The sequence below is a fragment of the Xyrauchen texanus genome, chromosome 5, assembly GCF_025860055.1.
Source record: "Xyrauchen texanus isolate HMW12.3.18 chromosome 5, RBS_HiC_50CHRs, whole genome shotgun sequence".
In the NCBI taxonomy this organism is placed as follows: domain Eukaryota; kingdom Metazoa; phylum Chordata; class Actinopteri; order Cypriniformes; family Catostomidae; genus Xyrauchen; species Xyrauchen texanus.
In genome coordinates, this window is record NC_068280.1 from 31008337 (window position 1) to 31027124 (window position 18788).

Here is an 18788-nt window from a genome sequence, read left to right on the forward strand (position 1 = left end):
TCCCTCCCCTCCCCACACACACACACACACACACACACACACACACACACACAGAATTGCAGGTCTGTCTGTCAGAGAGAGAAAAATTCAGAGAAATCCACATTCAAACCACAATATCTGACTTTCTGTTGGTCGGAGCTAATGACTGTAAATTAGAAAGTTGTTCAGCTCGACGAGAACAATATACACGCCGAGTTTTGTAACTGTAGATAGAACTAACTAAGTTATAACACACTTCATGTGTCCTTTTTAGTCCTAAATCAATTTCCTCGCCACGGCCAAACCGTTCGAGATATCAAAAATCCGTCCGAATGTAGCATCCTCAATGTCTTGACTTCATGCCGACCGAGTTTGGTGGCGATTGGATTCATTCTCTAGGAGAAATATATATAATTCCAGAGCATGTGTTTCCAAACAACCCATAATAGCCGACTTCCTGTTGGGCTGGCGTAAAACTTAGAGCACGAAAGTTGTTCGGCCCGATGTGATCTACAAGTGTACCGAGTTTCATATTATTACATGCAAGCATGTTTGATATACGGACAAGTGTTTGAATCCCATTCCAGGGGCGCTGTCGAGCCCCCTGCCATGCCCGGTACCATCTTCGGCCCGCCCTGATGGCCGCGGGTTCCGACCCGTGTGCAAAGTTTCAAGAGTTTTTGAGCACGTTAAGGGCCCCAAAACCTTGAAAAACAAAAATAAAAGCATTTCACTCATCAGAAAAATCAGCCCCTCCCCCAGACACAGAGAGACGTAGGGTCAGTGGGAGAGGCAGAGAAAATTCTCCAAAAATCCACATTCAAACCAAAATATCTGACTTTCTGTTGGTCTGAGCTAATGACTGTAAATTAGAAAGTTGTCCGGCTCGATGAGAACAATATAATTACTGAGTTTTGTGACTGTGGGTTAAAGTATAAAACCAACCCCTCACTTTTGTCAAAAGGTGGCGCTACTGAGCCCCTGCACCACGTCCGTTTCTGAAACTTTGCACATGTCTACTGGCTAATAAATGTGATGTGTCTGTCGAGTTTCATGCAATTTCAAGTATGCTAAGAGTCTAAAAAGCATCAAAAAAGAATATTCGAGTTTGAAGCATTGCCGCTGCAACAGTATCCAAGATATCAATAATCCTTTCACATGTCTACATCTGCCGTGTGTTTACATTACACACCAAAAGTTTTAAGTAAATCGGGTAAAAATAAGAGGGTGATTTCAAAGCATTTTGAAAGTGACACACTTCCTTCTGCCAGTTGGTGGCGCTATAACTTTGACTCACAATAGTCACATCCATGCGATCGGGCTCTTACAGCGAACAAACTGCTGAAGTTTCATCGAGATCAATTAATGTATGCAGAAGTTATAACACACTTCCTGTTTCTCTTTTCGCGCCATCATTTCGTTTCCTCGCCACGGCCAAACCGTTCGAGATATCAAAAATCCGCCGGCAATTTTTCATCCTCAATGTCTTGACTTCATGCTGACCGAGTTTACGTGGCGATTGGTGGAATTCTCTAGGAGGAGTATTTCAAATTCCATTGCATGCCTTTTCCAAACAACCCTAAATAGAGCGATTTCCTGTTGGGCTGAGGTAAAAAGTAAAAGTATGAAGGATATATGAAACGATGAGATCTATATGTGTACCGAGTTTCATATTATTACATGCAAGCGTGTTTGATTTATGGACCAAGTTTTCGGACCCCGTTCCAGGGGGCCGTCGAGACCCCTGCCACGCCCGGTACCAGCTTCAGCCCGGCCCTAATGGCCGCGGGTTCTGACCCGTGTGCAAAGTTTCAAGAGTTTTCGAGCACGTTAAGAGCCCCAAAAGTGCCCCAATAGTCGTAAAAAAATAATAATCATAGTCATCCTAATCGAAAACAATAGGGCCTTGCCTTTTCAAGGCTTGGGCCCTAATAATAATAATAATAATAATAATAATAATAATCCTAACGAAAACAATATTGTCCTACGCACTTTGTGCTTGGGCCCTAATAATCCTAACGAAAACAATAGGGTCCTACGCACTTTGTGCTTGGGCCCTAATAATCCTAACGAAAACAATAGGGCCTTGCCTTTTCAAGGCTTGGGCCCTAATAATAATCCTAACGAAAACAATAGGGTCCTACGCACTTTGTGCTTGGGCCCTAATAATAATAATAATAATCCTAACGAAAACAATAGGGTCCTACGCACTTTGTGCTTGGGCCCTAATAATAATTCTAACGAAAACAATAGGGCCTTGCCTTTTCAAGGCTTGGGCCCTAATAATCCTAACGAAAACAATAGGGCCTTGCCTTTTCAAGGCTTGGGCCCTAATAATTCTAACGAAAACAATAGGGCCTTGCCTTTTCAAGGCTTGGGCCCTAATAATAATTCTAACGAAAACAATAGGGCCTTGCCTTTTCAAGGCTTGGGCCCTAATAATAATCCTAACGAAAACAATAGGGCCTTGCCTTTTCAAGGCTTGGGCCCTAAAAATAGAAAATACAAGGGATGTGTTTGTATAAAGTTTATGTACAAAATATAGCACCAGGTAACAAGTTGACAGTGGCCAAAACCTTGAAATGGCATAAACAAACATAGTAATACAGAAGGCCCATTCCAATCTCCAGCATATTGTTGGCAAAGGTATACAGATATAATGCACAATTTATCTAGCTTGTATGCACATTCTCTGTCACCACATTGAAACCAGTGGGTGACACCAAAATGTTCGTAGTATGAACGGTTATTGTGGACCTAAAACAGAAGATGGTTGGTGTTCAACCAGCTTTAGCACATGCTTGTGCAGAAACCTCATTGTTGGCACTGGCTTTACAAAAAGACTGCAGAGATTGGCTAGTGTGTTAGATAGTAGGTCCCTTTATAAAGAAACATGGTCAACTCCAGCATTACTTCAGCAGGTCAAGAACAAATGCCTCTAGCTGATTTTGATCCAGACACTAAATGAAATCTAGTAAACCAGTTTGATGACTAATCCAAGCTACTTGTCAAAATGAACCAGATTTCTCAGAGTAAAAAGTGTGATGAGTACAACTGAGGTGGTCTCAAAGTGTAGTACCAACTAGTCTTTTTGCACAGATCTTAGCTGTGCTACAAGGGAGGAAGGACAGGGTCATAAACTAGTAACACCAACAGCAGTTGGAAATTAGGGCTAGTAATGCAGTATTTAAATAAATTGGAGCAAACTAAACATACACAGGTTGTATCACTAGTTGCTCTTGGTATAGGCCTAGTTGATTGGCCTGGCTAACCACACGGTTACACCACTAGGGTAATCAATAACTGAGGCTGAGACCACCATGCCTTACCAGTTGATTTCAGGAGGTAGGTGGAATTAAGTGGAACATATTTGTCTCTGGAACATCTTAAAAGCTTTTAATAATAATAAAAAGTCTGGCTTTCAGAGACTAACATTACAATGGTAGTAAGTATAAAACAAAATGTTGGGGCTTGGTAGTGCAACAAAATTAATGCTTGAATGAATTTCAACAAATTGACAAACATTCAGATTCACAGAAGTTCTAAGAAAAGCTAGGTTTCCATAAACAGAAGGCAAGATGACACTAACTGATACAGAGGTGCACAAAAAAAAAAGAAAAAATGGATGCTTTGTGATTACTGTACAAGTGGGTTACTGATTACTGTTTTTGTTCCCCCAAAGGTCTGACTGACCCAACATTTATAGGACATAAGGGAACTTTTTTATACCCAGCTGAAAAACAGACCTATGGTGATTTGCAGGTCTAAGCTGGCCTCCCAGTCTAAACAACTGAAAAGTGCCCAAAGCCAGCCAAGAGACCAGCAAACCAGCTTACACTGATTTAAGCTGTTTCTTTCATCAATGGACTTATTCACAACTTAAAAAATGTACATGTTATCTTTAAACTTTGCAGTACTTGCAAAGAACCCATTTAAAAAGCTCTTTACAATGTGGATAATTTTTGAACATGAAATGAACATATATTTTAGAATTTTATAAAAGTTTGTCTTAAAATGACCCGAGTTGAGCTCTGCTATGAGAGTCCAATATCGCAGGACAAACCAAACAGAACAGTGTTCGTAACCTTTGATACTCCATGCAGTGTAGAAAAATAATATTGAGGGAGCTTTTAAAAGGAAAACAAAACACTACAAACAAAAGAAACCACAAAGTAGATTTAAATAGTGCAACAAGTGTCTAAATAGTGACAAGTGTCAAGTTTTTTTCAGCTACATGATGCTTGCTGAGGTTGTGTGTCATAATGCTTGTAATACTCAGCCAGACCACTGTTAAAAGGCACCTTATATTAGAGTTCAAGAGAATGTCTTGATAGAGACTGGTCCCAAGTTATTTCAAAGAACCTGTAAACAACAAGTTGAAAACATTTGAGCTCTTGAAGAGAATACAAACTAAATACAGAATAAGCTGCAATATTTAAACCTCTAAAAGCATTACATTAAAAACAGACCATCCACATTCCCCCAGTCAGTAAAAACACTACAAAAACTCAGTTAAATTTTAACATCAAATAAATATGCTCTACAGAGAAGGAATAAAAAGTGAAATAACACTGAAAGACAACTTACCAAGCACAAAGTCACAAAAGCTGCTCCTTGATTGTCTGAGCATTTTTGCTGGGGGAGATGTTCTTGTGCTGCAGCTTTTCCATTTGCCTCTTTTTTCTCTCTTCCTCTGGCTTTTCGGAGATGAGGGCAGCTGTACAGGAGATTCAAGTTTACCCCCAATCACAATGCAATCATTTCTCTCAGTCTCCTCTTGCAATGGAGAGACATCATAGAGCTTTACTGTGCAAATATTACATTCCTCTGTCATTGACTGTGTGTTTGGGGAGTTGATTTTTGAGAAAAACCCTGCATTCCTTCAGGGACTCTGGACTCCAAGCTTTGGTGCTGATTCTGTTCTCTTCCGAAATATTGGTAACTCCAATACTTGGACTTTTTACTGAAAGCTTGAATGCATTTTGTGTTTTCATGACTGGTGTGGATGTTTTTTCTACCAAATTAGGCATTTCGTTCAACAATTCTATAGTCAGAACACCTGAAGTCTTTCTTCTCATCTGGCCACAAAAGACTTTGTGTGCCTTATCAGCTCTTAATGTTTTCCTGGGCCTGGTTTTAAACTTTAGCCTCACTCTGAGTGTAGTTGTTCTGTAAGCAACCCCATATGCATCTGGACCTAGACACCTGCTGGCCAACATCATTGCTCAGTTTAAATGGTGATGTGTTAAAGAGCTTTCTCTTGGCTTGTGACCTTGCCTTGAACAGCATTTTTTGAGCTTGCTTGTGCATTGATGGACTCTTTGGGACAAATTTAGCAAATTTTTTTACATGTTTCCTGAGCCGCTCCGCCTGTGAACTTGGGCAGACATTCCCTTTGCAATTAGGTCTGCTGGAGTTGTAGTAAAAGACCTCCTTGGGATTTCTTGAACTTGCCTTCTTTACAGTTGAAGGGACTGAGTTTCTGTGGTCTGCATAAACCAAGTAAGTAAGTAAAAGTTTATATATATAGCACCTTTCACAGGTATAAGGCCACAAAGTGCTTCACAACTAAAACATTTATATCATAAAATACACACAATAAAAGCATATACAGTACATGATCATATCAACCCACAAGCAGCTAATTAAAAGCCTGAACAAATAAATGGGTCTTTAGTCTGCATTTGAAGGCATCAACAGAGTCAAGAGAGCGCATAGACGGTGGGAGGTCATTCCACAACCTAGAGGCAACAGCCTGAAAAGATCGGACACCTCTAGTACGATAGCGAGTGCGTGGAACCATCAACAGGTTCTGATCCACAGACCTCAAAGCACGTACAGAGCTTCTCCATATTACAGCTTTTCTCAAAGAGCATTTTGATAGCAGAGGCAGACTTCCTTTCAGAACTAGTAGGCCTCTCACAGGTTTTTGGTATAAGATCAGTTTTCATTTCCATTGACTTGTTGGACTCTAGGAAATCCGATACCCAAGTATTGGACATCAGCCTGATCCTCCTGGATAACTCTTCATTTAAGGTCTCAGGTGAAGCTGAAGTAGGCCACCACCTAAAACTTTGAGTAGATGAGAAAATTGGGTCCACTGACACTGAAGAAAAACTGACAATATCTTGCATGTAGCGGACATTCTTGGTCTTTGTGGAAAGTGCATTGTTTGGGGGTTCCTGTCTGCTCAGTGTAGGATGGTTGGCCTCAGAGCTAGCCTTATTCAGCAGCAGTTTTCGTGACTTATGGACCAGTGCACAGGACCTGGCAGTAGCAACAGAGTGGAGCAAATTAATTGAGGGTTTCCGCTCTCTAACGGAATGTCTCACTGGTATAAGTGGCCTTCTAGCACTCTGACAATGTTCTTTCAGTGCATCCACTTCATGCGTGTGCATGTCAGTAGGAATATTGATCGTCTTCTGCTCTTTGGAAAGCTCAGGTTCAACTAGAAGTGTCCTATGGAGCAGATGTGAAACTTTTGTGTCCCTTTTCAAGTGTATCTTTCTTTGCCTTGGTGATTCCGCTGTGACAGTGACAGAAATCTCAGAAATCTTGACCTTGGGAGGTCTTCCTGGCTTTCTTGACACTGCCGTTTCACTCTGTCTTCGACATTTGATGTTGCTGCTGGTGTGGACTGTGTATTTCCTTTCTTCAACAGGCATAACACAGTTGAGATCCTTGAACTGATCATTGGTCATTTCATCATTACTGCCTTTAATTCCAGAACATATCTTACTATGCCTGCCACTATTTCATACTTCATAAACATGTTGGTAGGCTGGGAAATTATTAAGATCATCAGAAACTACCCTTCTTGATCTGCCGTACACTATAGTAATCTTTAGATTTTTATTTCCGTAATCCTTACAAGACATTTCAGATGTTCTATGATTCACCATACTGGACACATTTTTACCTCTAGAAGCACCAGAATTTATCGTTTTGAATTTTGGAGGTCTGCCAATGGGACGTTTTACAGACTTCTCAATTTGTGGTCCAAATTTTTTGGGGCGCCCAGGATGCCTTTTTACTGGAATTGTTTGATGTGCAGTTGGTATGGTTTCTCGGTTCACACATTCACTGTTTGAACAACTGGGCAATATTTTATCAAGTGAAGCCACTTCTTTTGGTGAGGTGCATTTCTGCCCACTATTCTCAGTTTTCCATGGAGCAGGTTCAATGTCTGAATAGTGTACATGTTCATCTACTGCACTGCCTGCCCATGAGGATTCCATGCATGGATCAAACATCTCTCCATGTGAATTTGAGCCAGAGGCAGCTGTTTTAAGTGTATATTTTACACCATTTTCACCTCTCACAGTTGAAGCAAACATAAGCTTTATTGGACTATTGTACTTCAATCCAGACCGGCTCTCTTTAACATGTTTTACACTCTCAGTGGTTGTAGAGTTAGACAAGGGTATAGTAGGACTGTGCGAGTCAGTGTCTGGACTATTTGTTTTATTAGGTTTAGATCTTTTTGATGGTGATGTGGAATTCTGGTATGTTTTCCTTTTTCTTGAACTCCGTTTATGGTGATTATTTCCATCATTGTCATCCTCACATAGTGGTTTTTCTTTGGATGAAATGTCATCTTTTAGTGAAGCCATTTTCTGTAAAATTTCACAGTCTTGTTTTTCATCTTCAATTCTGAATGGCTTTTCATCACTGGTTTCTTCTCTGGTACCAAGTGCTGTTGAGGTGCCATCTGTAGGGGAATGCTTGATGAATATACTTTCTGAAAAACAGGCAGCAAAATACATCTTTCGTGGCTCAGTGACATACGAAGAGAAACGCTGGGGTGGAACAATATTTCGTCTGGACCTTCCAATTTCAACAGTTAGCCGTTTCTCTTTATGGGTTTTTGCTTTCGCCTTCCAGTGACATCCAGCTGTTTGTGATTGTGCCTTTTCATCAGGAGGCGACAGTAGTTCTTTCAGACGAATATGTTGGGGTTGGGTTTCTTGCTCCTCTTGATTATGTGGTGTCTCATCTGTTTGTTCTCGAGTTGACAGGTTGTCACAGGTATCTTTTAGGACCTTTGTGTCCACTGTCTTGGATGCTCTTTCCAGCCTACTGCATTCAAATTGCTTAACATCAGAGTGTGTGGGATGAATAGGTTTAAATCTTTTTGGACACCTCTCTGTCTCAAACCCTATCTTCCTCCTGCAATATGATGGAATAAGTCGGGCCAAATCTCTTTTGATTTGTAATCTTTTTCTTCTTGAAGATGGAAGGTCAGGTGACTTGCTCATGGCCGCTAAAGTTTCCAATCTCTTCCGAAAACGTGTCTGAGGGTATCAGTGTTCTGTAGCTACATGCTGTTGTAAAAGCTCATTAAGATTGTAATCTTTGTTACAACTATTATGTAGTACAGTTGTTATTATCTCGGCCAAATGTGTGTCATCACTTTTCTTGGACATTTGATTGGCATGGGTAAAAAGTGTCTGTTCCTTCTCTGATACTTCTCTGATGGTTGGATACCCTTAAGCTTTTCATTCACTCCATCCATTAGGTCCCCAATTAAAGATCCACACTGGTGGTCATTCTCTTTCTCTGCTTGTGTATGAGATGTCAAAATCTTTTTGCAATGTTCATCAGTAGATCCCATACGAGTGTTAGAGTGCAAAGCGGTCCCTTCAAACTCCGTTCTGTGAGGTAGGAGAGGAGGAGGTGCCATATTCAGGACCTTGCAATCCTGAATGAGGGAGATGCTGGTCTTTGCATTCATTTTACAATCAGTGTCCACAGGCTTTGGCGATAGTGGTGGTGGGGAGGGGCTACGACTTCCTTTACCTACATTATGAGAATTCAAATAGTTTTGAGTGTTTACTGGGACACCTCTTGGATAAGAAATGTAGGCTTGATCATTCTGATGCTGATACAAGGAGATTTTTGTACAACAAACAGTAGATTTACAACAGTTAACTTTGCCAACACATGCCATGGCTATATTCTGGCACGAATGGCCATGAATATTCTTCAGACACACACATATAGGAGTAAACATGTGCTGAAACTCTAAAAGCTGTTCTACAACAAATGCCAGCAGTTTCAGAACAGTCCCTTAATGTAAGAGTTTGGATTTTTTTGTCTGCATGGAAGCAGAGGGGTTCAGCCTTAAATTGTTGTCTGTGAGGATCCTGCATAGATACAGAGATGTTGTAGTCTTCCTGCATGCCCATTAGAATATGATAGAGCAGCAGTCTATGGTGGGAACAAAGTGACGACATGAATTTCTCCAACACAGTGACTCTCCAGACCTTTGGAGCTTTAGAACCATCATCCTTCCCCAGTCTGGAACAGTCCTCCTCATTTGGCCCTAAGGAACTATATAGATAGATGGGGATTAAGCATTACTAATTTAGTAATATACTGGATTATGTGGGATAGCAGTAATTTAAATATTGAATTAGTGTAGTTGAAGGGAATGTGAACCAGAGCAGCAAATGACTCAATTACTGAAAACATTTAAATTCAAAATATCCTTCAATAAACAGAAGCATAGCTATATTTAGAAGATTACGGTTCATCTTGGTTAAGGAATCAAATAACATGGCATTGCAAACACATTTACATATACTGGTACATTATGTTTTACATTGATACATTAATCCACCTCTCTAAAACAAGGGTATTAGGAAAAAAATTACAAACACTTCTGTACACAAAAAGTTTTTATTGATAACTTGAAGGCAAAAGATGGCGAATGTAGCAACGCTTACAGAATATAAATTTAATAGTTTCATAAAACCTTGGTCTTTTGACAACGAACGGCTCTTGACAAAACCAATTATAAACCAGTAAAAGTACACAAGCTACTTGTCTATTTCGAAATGTAAATATTATAGATCATTCCCAGAGACATAGTGAAATGTCCTGGAGACAATATTATATATTTCTTAATCTAGCACAGCTACAAAGAACACTGGAGTAATATGCCTTCAGAACTCTATCTTATACTTACAATTAATTACACTCTTGCTTAATGCAAATTTTGATTAGCCGCAACATCCCAAGATGTTAAAAAAGAGAGACCACACCAATATGTTAGACTCAAATAAATGTTTAACGGATCAAATCGCTTTTAGTTTTCCCCCCTCTCAAGTTGATCAAAAAAGTAATTAAGATTAAATATAAATTAACCTGATATGGGTAAACCACATGGAAGAACATTACAGGACAATTAACGTATGCATGCAAGTGCAGAAAAAGCACCAAACATCAATGTGCAAAAGCAACAAAGTGCTTGAACACAAAACCAACACATTTAAATTTCATATTCTGATTACATCAAATGAAATAACACAAAATAAAATACAATAAGATAGAATTAAGAGGGAAAAGTATAAAATCAATCTTAGTGCAACAAATATATGCATAAATAACTGATTGCAAAATTATTTATATACGGCAACTGTTATGAATATTACATTTCATGTACTCTGAAAGGCCTAAACTGGTGATTTTAATAATTTTATGATCCACCTCAAGCCAAACTTTTCAAAGGGAAATAAAAAAAAACCCTAATATTTTATGTATATTTCATTTAGCCTTTCTAGTCTACAATATAACCACTCCAAAACACACACTCCCTTCATAATACAGGATAAATAATTCTGCTTTGGATGAACCATATTTGGTTTATTCAACAGTATCCTAAAGGCCCTTATCTGGATATAAAAGAACAGATCAAATACCAACATGTTCTACAATTTTCATAGGATTGTTGTTACCCTGAGAATCCTCAAATGTTTTTAAGAATGTAATTATACAGGAGACTACCATGGCATTGTAACAACACACTAACATTAGGATGTTAGGATACAATGTGATATGGATGGGGATCAATATTCCCATAGTGAGCTTAAAGGTATCCCATATAATGAAATTATGAAAATACACCACTAAGAATACATCTATATCATTTAATGTATCTGCTTGTATTATAACTGCCCTTTATGTTAAAAGTGAGGCTGTGCCTGTGACGTATCTATCCCCGAGAAAAACAGAAAAATTTAAGTTACAATGGTAATCATAGTAATAGCATATAAATCCACAACACAGATTTTATATGATTCATAAGGTTACATAAATCCATAATTTCTTTTAAAAGATTTTCTTGTGTAAAACTACTACTAGCCTGTAGAATAAGAGCAGGCACTGTGTTGTTAAAGAAGATTGTTGTTTAAGAGCTGTGAAGAACATTCTGGATGGGTTATGATAAATGCTTTTAAATCGGAGTTAAATTTAAGATTAAATCAGTATTTCACTTTGAGGAACAACAAGAGGTAAACCATTTACAGAACATTCACAACACAAAAATACACATTAACATTGGATTTGGAAATGTTCATATTTCCAAAGATTCAAATCACAAAATTCACACAATAAATCAGAGATCACAACTATGCCATTCAAGGTCAGTAAACGGCCATATTCTTCATTGCAAGAATGAAACATGATAACCTATAACACAATTGTGTGTGAATCTTTTGTAAAGTGCAACCAAATCTTATTCTTGAACTACAAGAGCTTCTACATTTTAAAACAAAAAACAAGAGCAGACTATGGCCACGTAAAAACAGCAGCTAAATTCGGTTTCCAGTTCACCTTTTAGTGCTTAATTCTGTTCTATACACACACACACACACACACACACACACACACACACACACACACACACACACACACACACACACAGTTCTATAAATATGGGAGTGACAACTGCATTCTACAAACGAATTAACTCCAAAAAGATTCAGGCAGTGACAAAAATTCCACGCAGTGTACACGGAACCAAACAACTTTTAAGTTAATTATAAGACTAATGGTGTGTGTGAGATGTGTCCGTCTTCTCCTGGTGTAAATCACACTATCAGAGGTATGTCTTCATTCATTCATAAATATATATATATTCCTGTCTGTCTATCTCATCTGTAATTTCTCAATCAGCCCTGCAGTCTCAGGGTAACATTACAGTCGATGGCAGCTAACAAAACATTTTCGGATGATAATGTGATGGATAATCTCTTTGCTCAAAAGCAGTGAACATAAAACAGGCTAAGATGGTGGCATTCATATTTCACAAGCATGATACGTGCAGGGTTGCTATGGTTATCACTTGTTAATTATCTCAGTTGCGGGAGTCAGTCCTGCCTTTAAATGTGGTTGTCACTTCAGAAACTTTATAGTTTAACCAGTATAATAAAAGTTAAACTGTTGTATAATAGGTAATTAAAAGCTAGAGCAATCATAAACAAGAGAACAGAACACAATTAAAAAAATGAAAAAAAAAAAAAACACAAGTGCAGCAAGACTACAAAAACCTGGCCATAAAAACAAAGCATTTCAGAGTAGCACCTGGATCATGCTTTGCATTTCTGTCCCATGATAACTTCATTATGGAATGGGGGACAGGGAAAAATTATGATCCACAATCAGCAGCACCCTACTCTGAACCACTTTGTTCATAGCGTAAATGGACTGGCAAAATGACCCTGAACTTTTATTTTGGTTACAGCAGACAGATAATGCAATGACACATTTAGTGTGAATAAAAATAGTGTAAATAACAATATTATAAACTAGAATTTACAGCAGCAAAGAGAATTTTGAGTGGTGATTACAATAGTTCAGAGTACTGCATAAGTTATAAATATTAATCTATTTTTATTACTTTAAAAAGTAAAACACATTCACTGAGACTAGCAACAAGCTATATATATATATATATATATATATATATATATATATATATATATATATATATATATATAAAACCCTGCACAAATCTAACATGCATTATGTTGCATTTCCAACTTAACGTGCGTTCAGACCAGAGGCGGCGAGAGCGTCAAAATTCGCTCTGGCTGCCCTGCCAACAACGCTATCGAAAATTCGTGGACGCGCTGACGTTTTTGAAATACGCGGCAACGTTCATTGAGAATGCTTGGTTTTGTGAACTATATTTAAAGGGGCCACGAAACATCCAGACATGTATCTTTTTGCCGACATATCACAAGTAGCGTGTATCCTCATTAAATATTTTTATATATTATTATATAATATTATATAAACCATAATACCCACTTCATCAACTCAACTGGAACACTAACAATTTCAGACACCTTTGTCCATGCATAGTTTTTTTTATTTTATTTATATCCCTGTAAGCCAGGGGTGCCCACACTTTTTTGTGTGATGATCTACTTTTAAATGACCAACTCAATAAGATCTACCAACTAAAAAAAACACAGTTTCATTTAAAATAAGAAAATGCTTGTTGGGACTACTGCATGTATCCCTACATGGAATTCATCTTCTAATCAATAAAAAAAATATATAATAATGTTCAATGTTGATATCATTCAGTTTTAAAACTAAACCCAAAACACGTACAGCACAATAGATTACAATAGCCAGGGCATTTACCTTATTCAGATGACGAGTAAATATTGACCAGGCGAGCAGTAGCATCGCAATTTCGCGCTCTGTTCTCAGAAGTCCTTGGAAGGCACGTATGCGCAAACCTAGTTGTCATGGCAACTGAATAAACAAAACCTCGCCTGGTCAATATTTACTTGTCAAGTGCAAGTCAGACAGAAACTAAAAGAAGGAAAGACATTATATTTATTTTTATAAAAATTTAACAAAAGTACATTTAAATTTTGTGCGATCTACCAGCATTGCCTCTGCGATCGACTGGTAGATCGCGATCAACGTATTGGGCACTCCTGCTGTAAGCAAACAGGGACAGATGAAATATTACGGGAAAACCCACCACGGCAATAATCAGTTTCTCTACCAAAGTTTACACAGTTGTGTTCTCTAGACTTCGCTAGAGCGGAGCACTTCTATATTCCAATAGGTTGCCGCCGAACCACGTCAAAGCTCATTACCATAATGTTGGCTGCATTTGAACCTTCCTCTGACGCCCACACCGCCCAAGACTCGCCGCGCCGCTTCTTGCCACCGAGAGACGCTGGCTGTCATAGAAAATGAATGACTTCCGGTCGATTTGACGCTCTCGACGACTCTGGTCTGAACGCACGGTTAGTCTGTGTGATTAGCAATGCAGATTTAAACAAATGAGGGGCAAAATATAAAAAAAGCAAGCAACATTGTGTAGAGAGTTAGTAGTATTTAAACTGTCGCCACAGGATGTGGGAAGCCTCATTCACTTAAAGCATGATATGGTCCAATCTTTCACACAAATCTGTCAACAGTCCTAATTGATGTACTTGATTAATACATGACATTATTCCAATTATCAGTTATACATTAATATAATATTAACTAAAATGAGAAAACTAAAATATTAACAATATTAGCATTGTTTTTCCTTTGTTGGAATAGGAATAAGCATCTCCCACTGGTTAGTTAAATGAGGGATTTCAGTCTTACTGTCCCAAGGTTTTCACATATACACCATATATATGACTGTTCACACAGTGTGTGTGTGTGTAATATATATATATATTAGAGATGCACCAATCAACCGGCCAGGGACCGGAATTAGCCGATTTTCCGCATGCTCGACCCAGCCTCACGTCTTACCGATTCCAAGCCGGTCCGTTTTGTTGCCAGCGGTGCAGGCAACAACGTCACAGCCGCATGTAAACATGTCATTGGCATGGAAGATCTTCACTGGAGTGAAGAATACATAAAGTTCGAAATGTGTAATAATTGTAAGGCCAAAGTAAACCGCGGGGGAACCACCACATTAACTTTCGGATCAACAAACCTAATTAGACATTTATAACACCATCACCCAGCTGACCATTTTAAAAAAGAAGCTAAAAAGTGAAAGCGGCTAAAGCTAGCCAGAGCTCAGAGCCAGCCACAAGTCAGCAGCCTCTCCTATCATTCCTTGGTATGAGCAACGAAAATACCAAAGCAATTACGAGGAAAATTATGGAATTCATGGCCCTGGATGACCAGCCGTTCTCCATAGTTGAGGACAGAGGCTTCAGAAATCTGATAAATTTCCTGGATACAGAGTAGGAGGTACTTTCCTACGTCACGTTGCCAGAGTTGTTTAATCTCATGTCATGTAACACACGCAGCCTGTTATCTGTCAACATTTGGGTACACAAATCCGGGAGAGGGGAAGGGGGGTGCTGGATGGCAGAGGCAGGCTAAGTACATACAAATTGTGCCGTTGTGATTTAACGTAATTTTTCCCACCGTGTCCGATATTAAAATCAGTGCGACACACATTGCAAAAGGCGTGGGCATTGTCGATATGGCTTCAGGATATGAAATTCAATTCTTCCATCCAGCTGTTGTTAAATGTACATGTATATTATTTTTTTTCGCCAGAGCACCAGCTGATTCTTCTCCTCCCATCTACCAGTGATGCTTGATTTAACATCCCGCGTCTACTGCCTGCGCAGATATCAACAGCGCAAATGGGTTGTAGGTTGCCAGATTGTGGTCATAAATGATTTGTAATGTGTATGATGTGTCGATTATGTGAGTAGGATGTGTTTCATTCAAAATCTGGCAACTGGACCACCTTGGAATAATATATTGATGTGATTATTCATATAACGTGGTTTGGGCCATACAAATTACGGGAGTTTTTTGGGAGAAATAACAAAACGGGAGTGTTGACAGGAAAAACGGAAGTGTTGACAGGTATGCAAGCCGTTCCCAAAGCAGTGCTCAGTTTTACAACTGATATTTGTACATCTAACGTAAGTTGAGCGTATTGGACACTTCAGTTTTTCAGATCTTTGGAATAGTTTTGTTAGACGAGTAATAAAGAGAAAAAGGTCCATTTATAAAAATAGTCGAAAATGACATCTGTTATATAAAGCAACTCATTAGCAGTTAATTGTTATTTCTACCTCTTTCAAGTCACAGAGCACTTTATTTTGAGAGTTGTTTCAGTGAGAGAAGATCCTGTAACTTAGTGCAGTTTGGGGGAAATTGTAATGTTTAATAATTTATTTTATTATGAAAATAAAATTTAGCATTAAAGAAAGGTAGATTTTGTTTGTATATGTGGTCAATAATAGTTCTTAGAAAGAAAATCGGGGAAAAAAAATCGGTATTGGCAGGCCACACTTGCAAAAAATCGGAAATCGGCCAAGAAAATTGCAATCGGTGCATCTCTAATATATATATAAAAACACACACACACACTGTGTGAACAGATATGAAATTAAATGACCAGTTGCTACAAAGATTAATCAGTGTGAAAACTGCATACAACAATCATTAAGCTGAGATTAGCTTATGCATGAACAAAACCTGAATATTTCTTAGTTTTAAAACTGTACTTAACTTAAAAATCAACAATGCTTTACAATATTTAAAAAATATAATCATAGATAACCACAGTGAAACCCCTGAATATACTTTTAAAAGGCATGTTTTGTGAATTAATGAAATGTACCATTTAATGTTGTTGAAGATTCAAGTGTACTTTTCTAAGTCTGCATGAGGTCCTGACTGCATGTTAAAAACCTTTTGTTGGCTGTAGATTAGGTGATAAGTGTTGGTTAAAACCATCTCTAGGAAATAGTTGAGGTTTTGGTTTTCAGTTAAGACTGTTTGTAGGCAGTAGTTGAGGCATTGGTTATTGTCCCTGACTTTCCAGATCCTGAGGTTGCTGCTTCAGCAAGGTGGAGCTTCTTTTTTGGTGGAGTTTTGAGCATGCCAGTTCGCTCTTTCACTTTGTACTCTAGGGTGCTGTGTGGAACCCCATAGACAGCCTGAGCTTTCGACACACTCATCTTCCCACCAATTATCATGGCTATGGCCTCCTCAAGGATGTCGTGGTCATATTGCCGATAACGGCCCCGTTTTTTCCGTGGCTGCTTTCGTTCATCATCACAGCGGTCAACACTTCCAGTGACACTCCCACCAACACTCCCATTATTTACGTTCAGACACAGTGGAGGCAGGTCACCCTGGAGTAGACATGACTCATGGCCATGGTTGCTTTCGACCAAACCCTGTTTGGGGAGAATGGTCTTCAGCTTGTGGAGAGCAGTGGAACCATCAGAGGCTTTGTTGGCTAGGTACACTGCATCCACCAGGCCTCCCAGATCCAGCTTGGCTTTGGGCTGAGCACTGAGGCGTACCTGAGGAATTCGAATGTGCACAGCTGGCCCAATGGCAGGACTCTGAGGTGGTGTGGCTGGCTCAGAGCTCATAAGAGGCCTGTCGTTCTTCTCCCGTAGCTGTGAGACCATCCTCTGCAAGGTTAAGTGGTGAAGGTATGAAGAGGCGGCCACTGCTGCTGGAAACTTCAGCACTGTGTGCTCTGGTGATGTGAATTTACATTTTCCTACTTCAGACTGCTCAGACTGAGAGCTAGCCCAGGCCACTACTTTCTGCAGGACCAGTCGTGTGTCATTAGTTGGCCACAATGTATCTGTGCCCCTACCATTTTCTCCAAAGATCTGTGGTCCTCCTTCCTTACATTCTGGTGATAAGGCCTCGGTCTGTAGCTGTAAGGTTTTCTGAGGTATCCCGTATAGTATGGCTGCTTTGTGAATGTTCAGTGATCCAGACAGAATATCTTTCAAGGCCTTAGAGAGCAAACCTTCTGCAAACTTAGAGCTGCGATCCAAATAGTCCTCTCTGATCGGTCTCCTAAGGGGAGGTGGGTGGGAGGATGAGAAATGAACGGGTGAGCGGACCAATGACAGGACACACTCAGGGTCCACTCCTTTACTGCCTTGTCTTTTGGTAACATCACTCGTTCTCAATTGTCTGAACAACACAAAACCTCTGAGTTGTTTAAGTGTAATCACTTTGTTTTTGGCCTTAGGTTGCAAATGATACATCTTGAAAGGACAGTCTCTCGTCAATTGTGTGGTGAAAGACAAACCTCTATGGAAGTACTTCCAGTATCTTTGCAATGCAGCTGCATTATGTTTTTCTCCTATTTAATTCTCATGTGAAAATAACACTGCATATATACATGAATAGATAAATAAACAAATGAATATATACAGGTGGCACAGAGTAACAAGTGAAGCCCCTGACTGTTGGCAAATGTGACGTTACCTTCCAACAAGTAAGAAAAGAGTCAACCCCTTTGGCCGTGCATCAAAAACACTGAATTCTACAGTTAAAATGGCATTAAATGAGAAGATTATCAAATAGGATACAAAAGAAAAAGACTTATAAAGAAAATGCTCAATTATTTCCAATATATATATATATTTTACCCTTTGTCAATTTTTACTGTCAAAATGTAACCAGTTACAAGTAGAAATTTCTTTGCAAGGACAAAAGACACACACCTTGGAAAACAGGACAAGAAAAGTTTAAGCACTCACCCTGAAATTTGAGTAGATGCATTTTCTGAAGACATGTTTTTCTTAGAGAGGTCAAGTACTCCATCTACTATGACAGTTAAGAAAAGTGTCATTATTAATAAAGTTTAAGAGCAAATTCATCCAAATTATCCAGAGTTAGGTAAACAGATAAACCCTTATTTCACTGTGTAGAAAGGTACTTTTCAGAGCTAAGCTTACTTAAAAGTAATAAGACACAATATGCTAGCTCCTTTGAAAACCAGAAAAAGGAATTTCTATCCCCAGGGCCCAGTTTTTCAAAAGTAATCCAGTGGGATTTCGGATCACGGATTGAATCAAATCTTGGAAATGGGTTTTTCAAAAGCAAAAGAGGGATTCCGAACTAAGATCAGAGCATGTAATCCGATCTTACATTTGATCTGGATCAAACCTGCCCTTTGGGTTTTTCAAAACTTTGAACTGGGTTTGGGATCTATTTGATCCAAAAAACAGGATTATCCTGATCCCATCAGAAGGGTGGATTCA

The 18788-nt window shown here is 39.0% G+C and overlaps 1 protein-coding gene and 1 pseudogene across 1 annotated transcript; both read right to left on the reverse strand.

Annotated features, from left to right (window-relative positions):
* Positions 1-18788, reverse strand: part of LOC127643621 (condensin complex subunit 3-like) — a 53846-nt pseudogene that overhangs the window by 25487 nt on the left and 9571 nt on the right.
* On the reverse strand, positions 12771-18334 carry LOC127643623 (ligand-dependent nuclear receptor corepressor-like protein). Its single transcript, XM_052126412.1, has 2 exons — positions 18285-18334; positions 12771-17592 (listed from the first exon to the last, which is right to left on the reverse strand). The coding sequence occupies exons 1-2, from the start codon at positions 18317-18319 to the stop codon at positions 16536-16538; spliced, it is 1092 nt and encodes a 363-aa protein (XP_051982372.1). The 5' UTR covers positions 18320-18334; the 3' UTR covers positions 12771-16535.

What these genes read in the sequence shown, in the direction of transcription:
- LOC127643623 (XM_052126412.1), bottom strand. Translation starts at nt 18,319, where the DNA reads ATGTCTTCAGAAAATGCATCTACTCAAATTTCAGG. An exon ending in GCATCTACTCAAATTTCAGG is followed by an intron (nt 17,593 to 18,284) that starts GTGAGTGCTTAA and finishes ACCTCCCCTTAG; the next exon opens with GAGACCGATCAGAGAGGACT.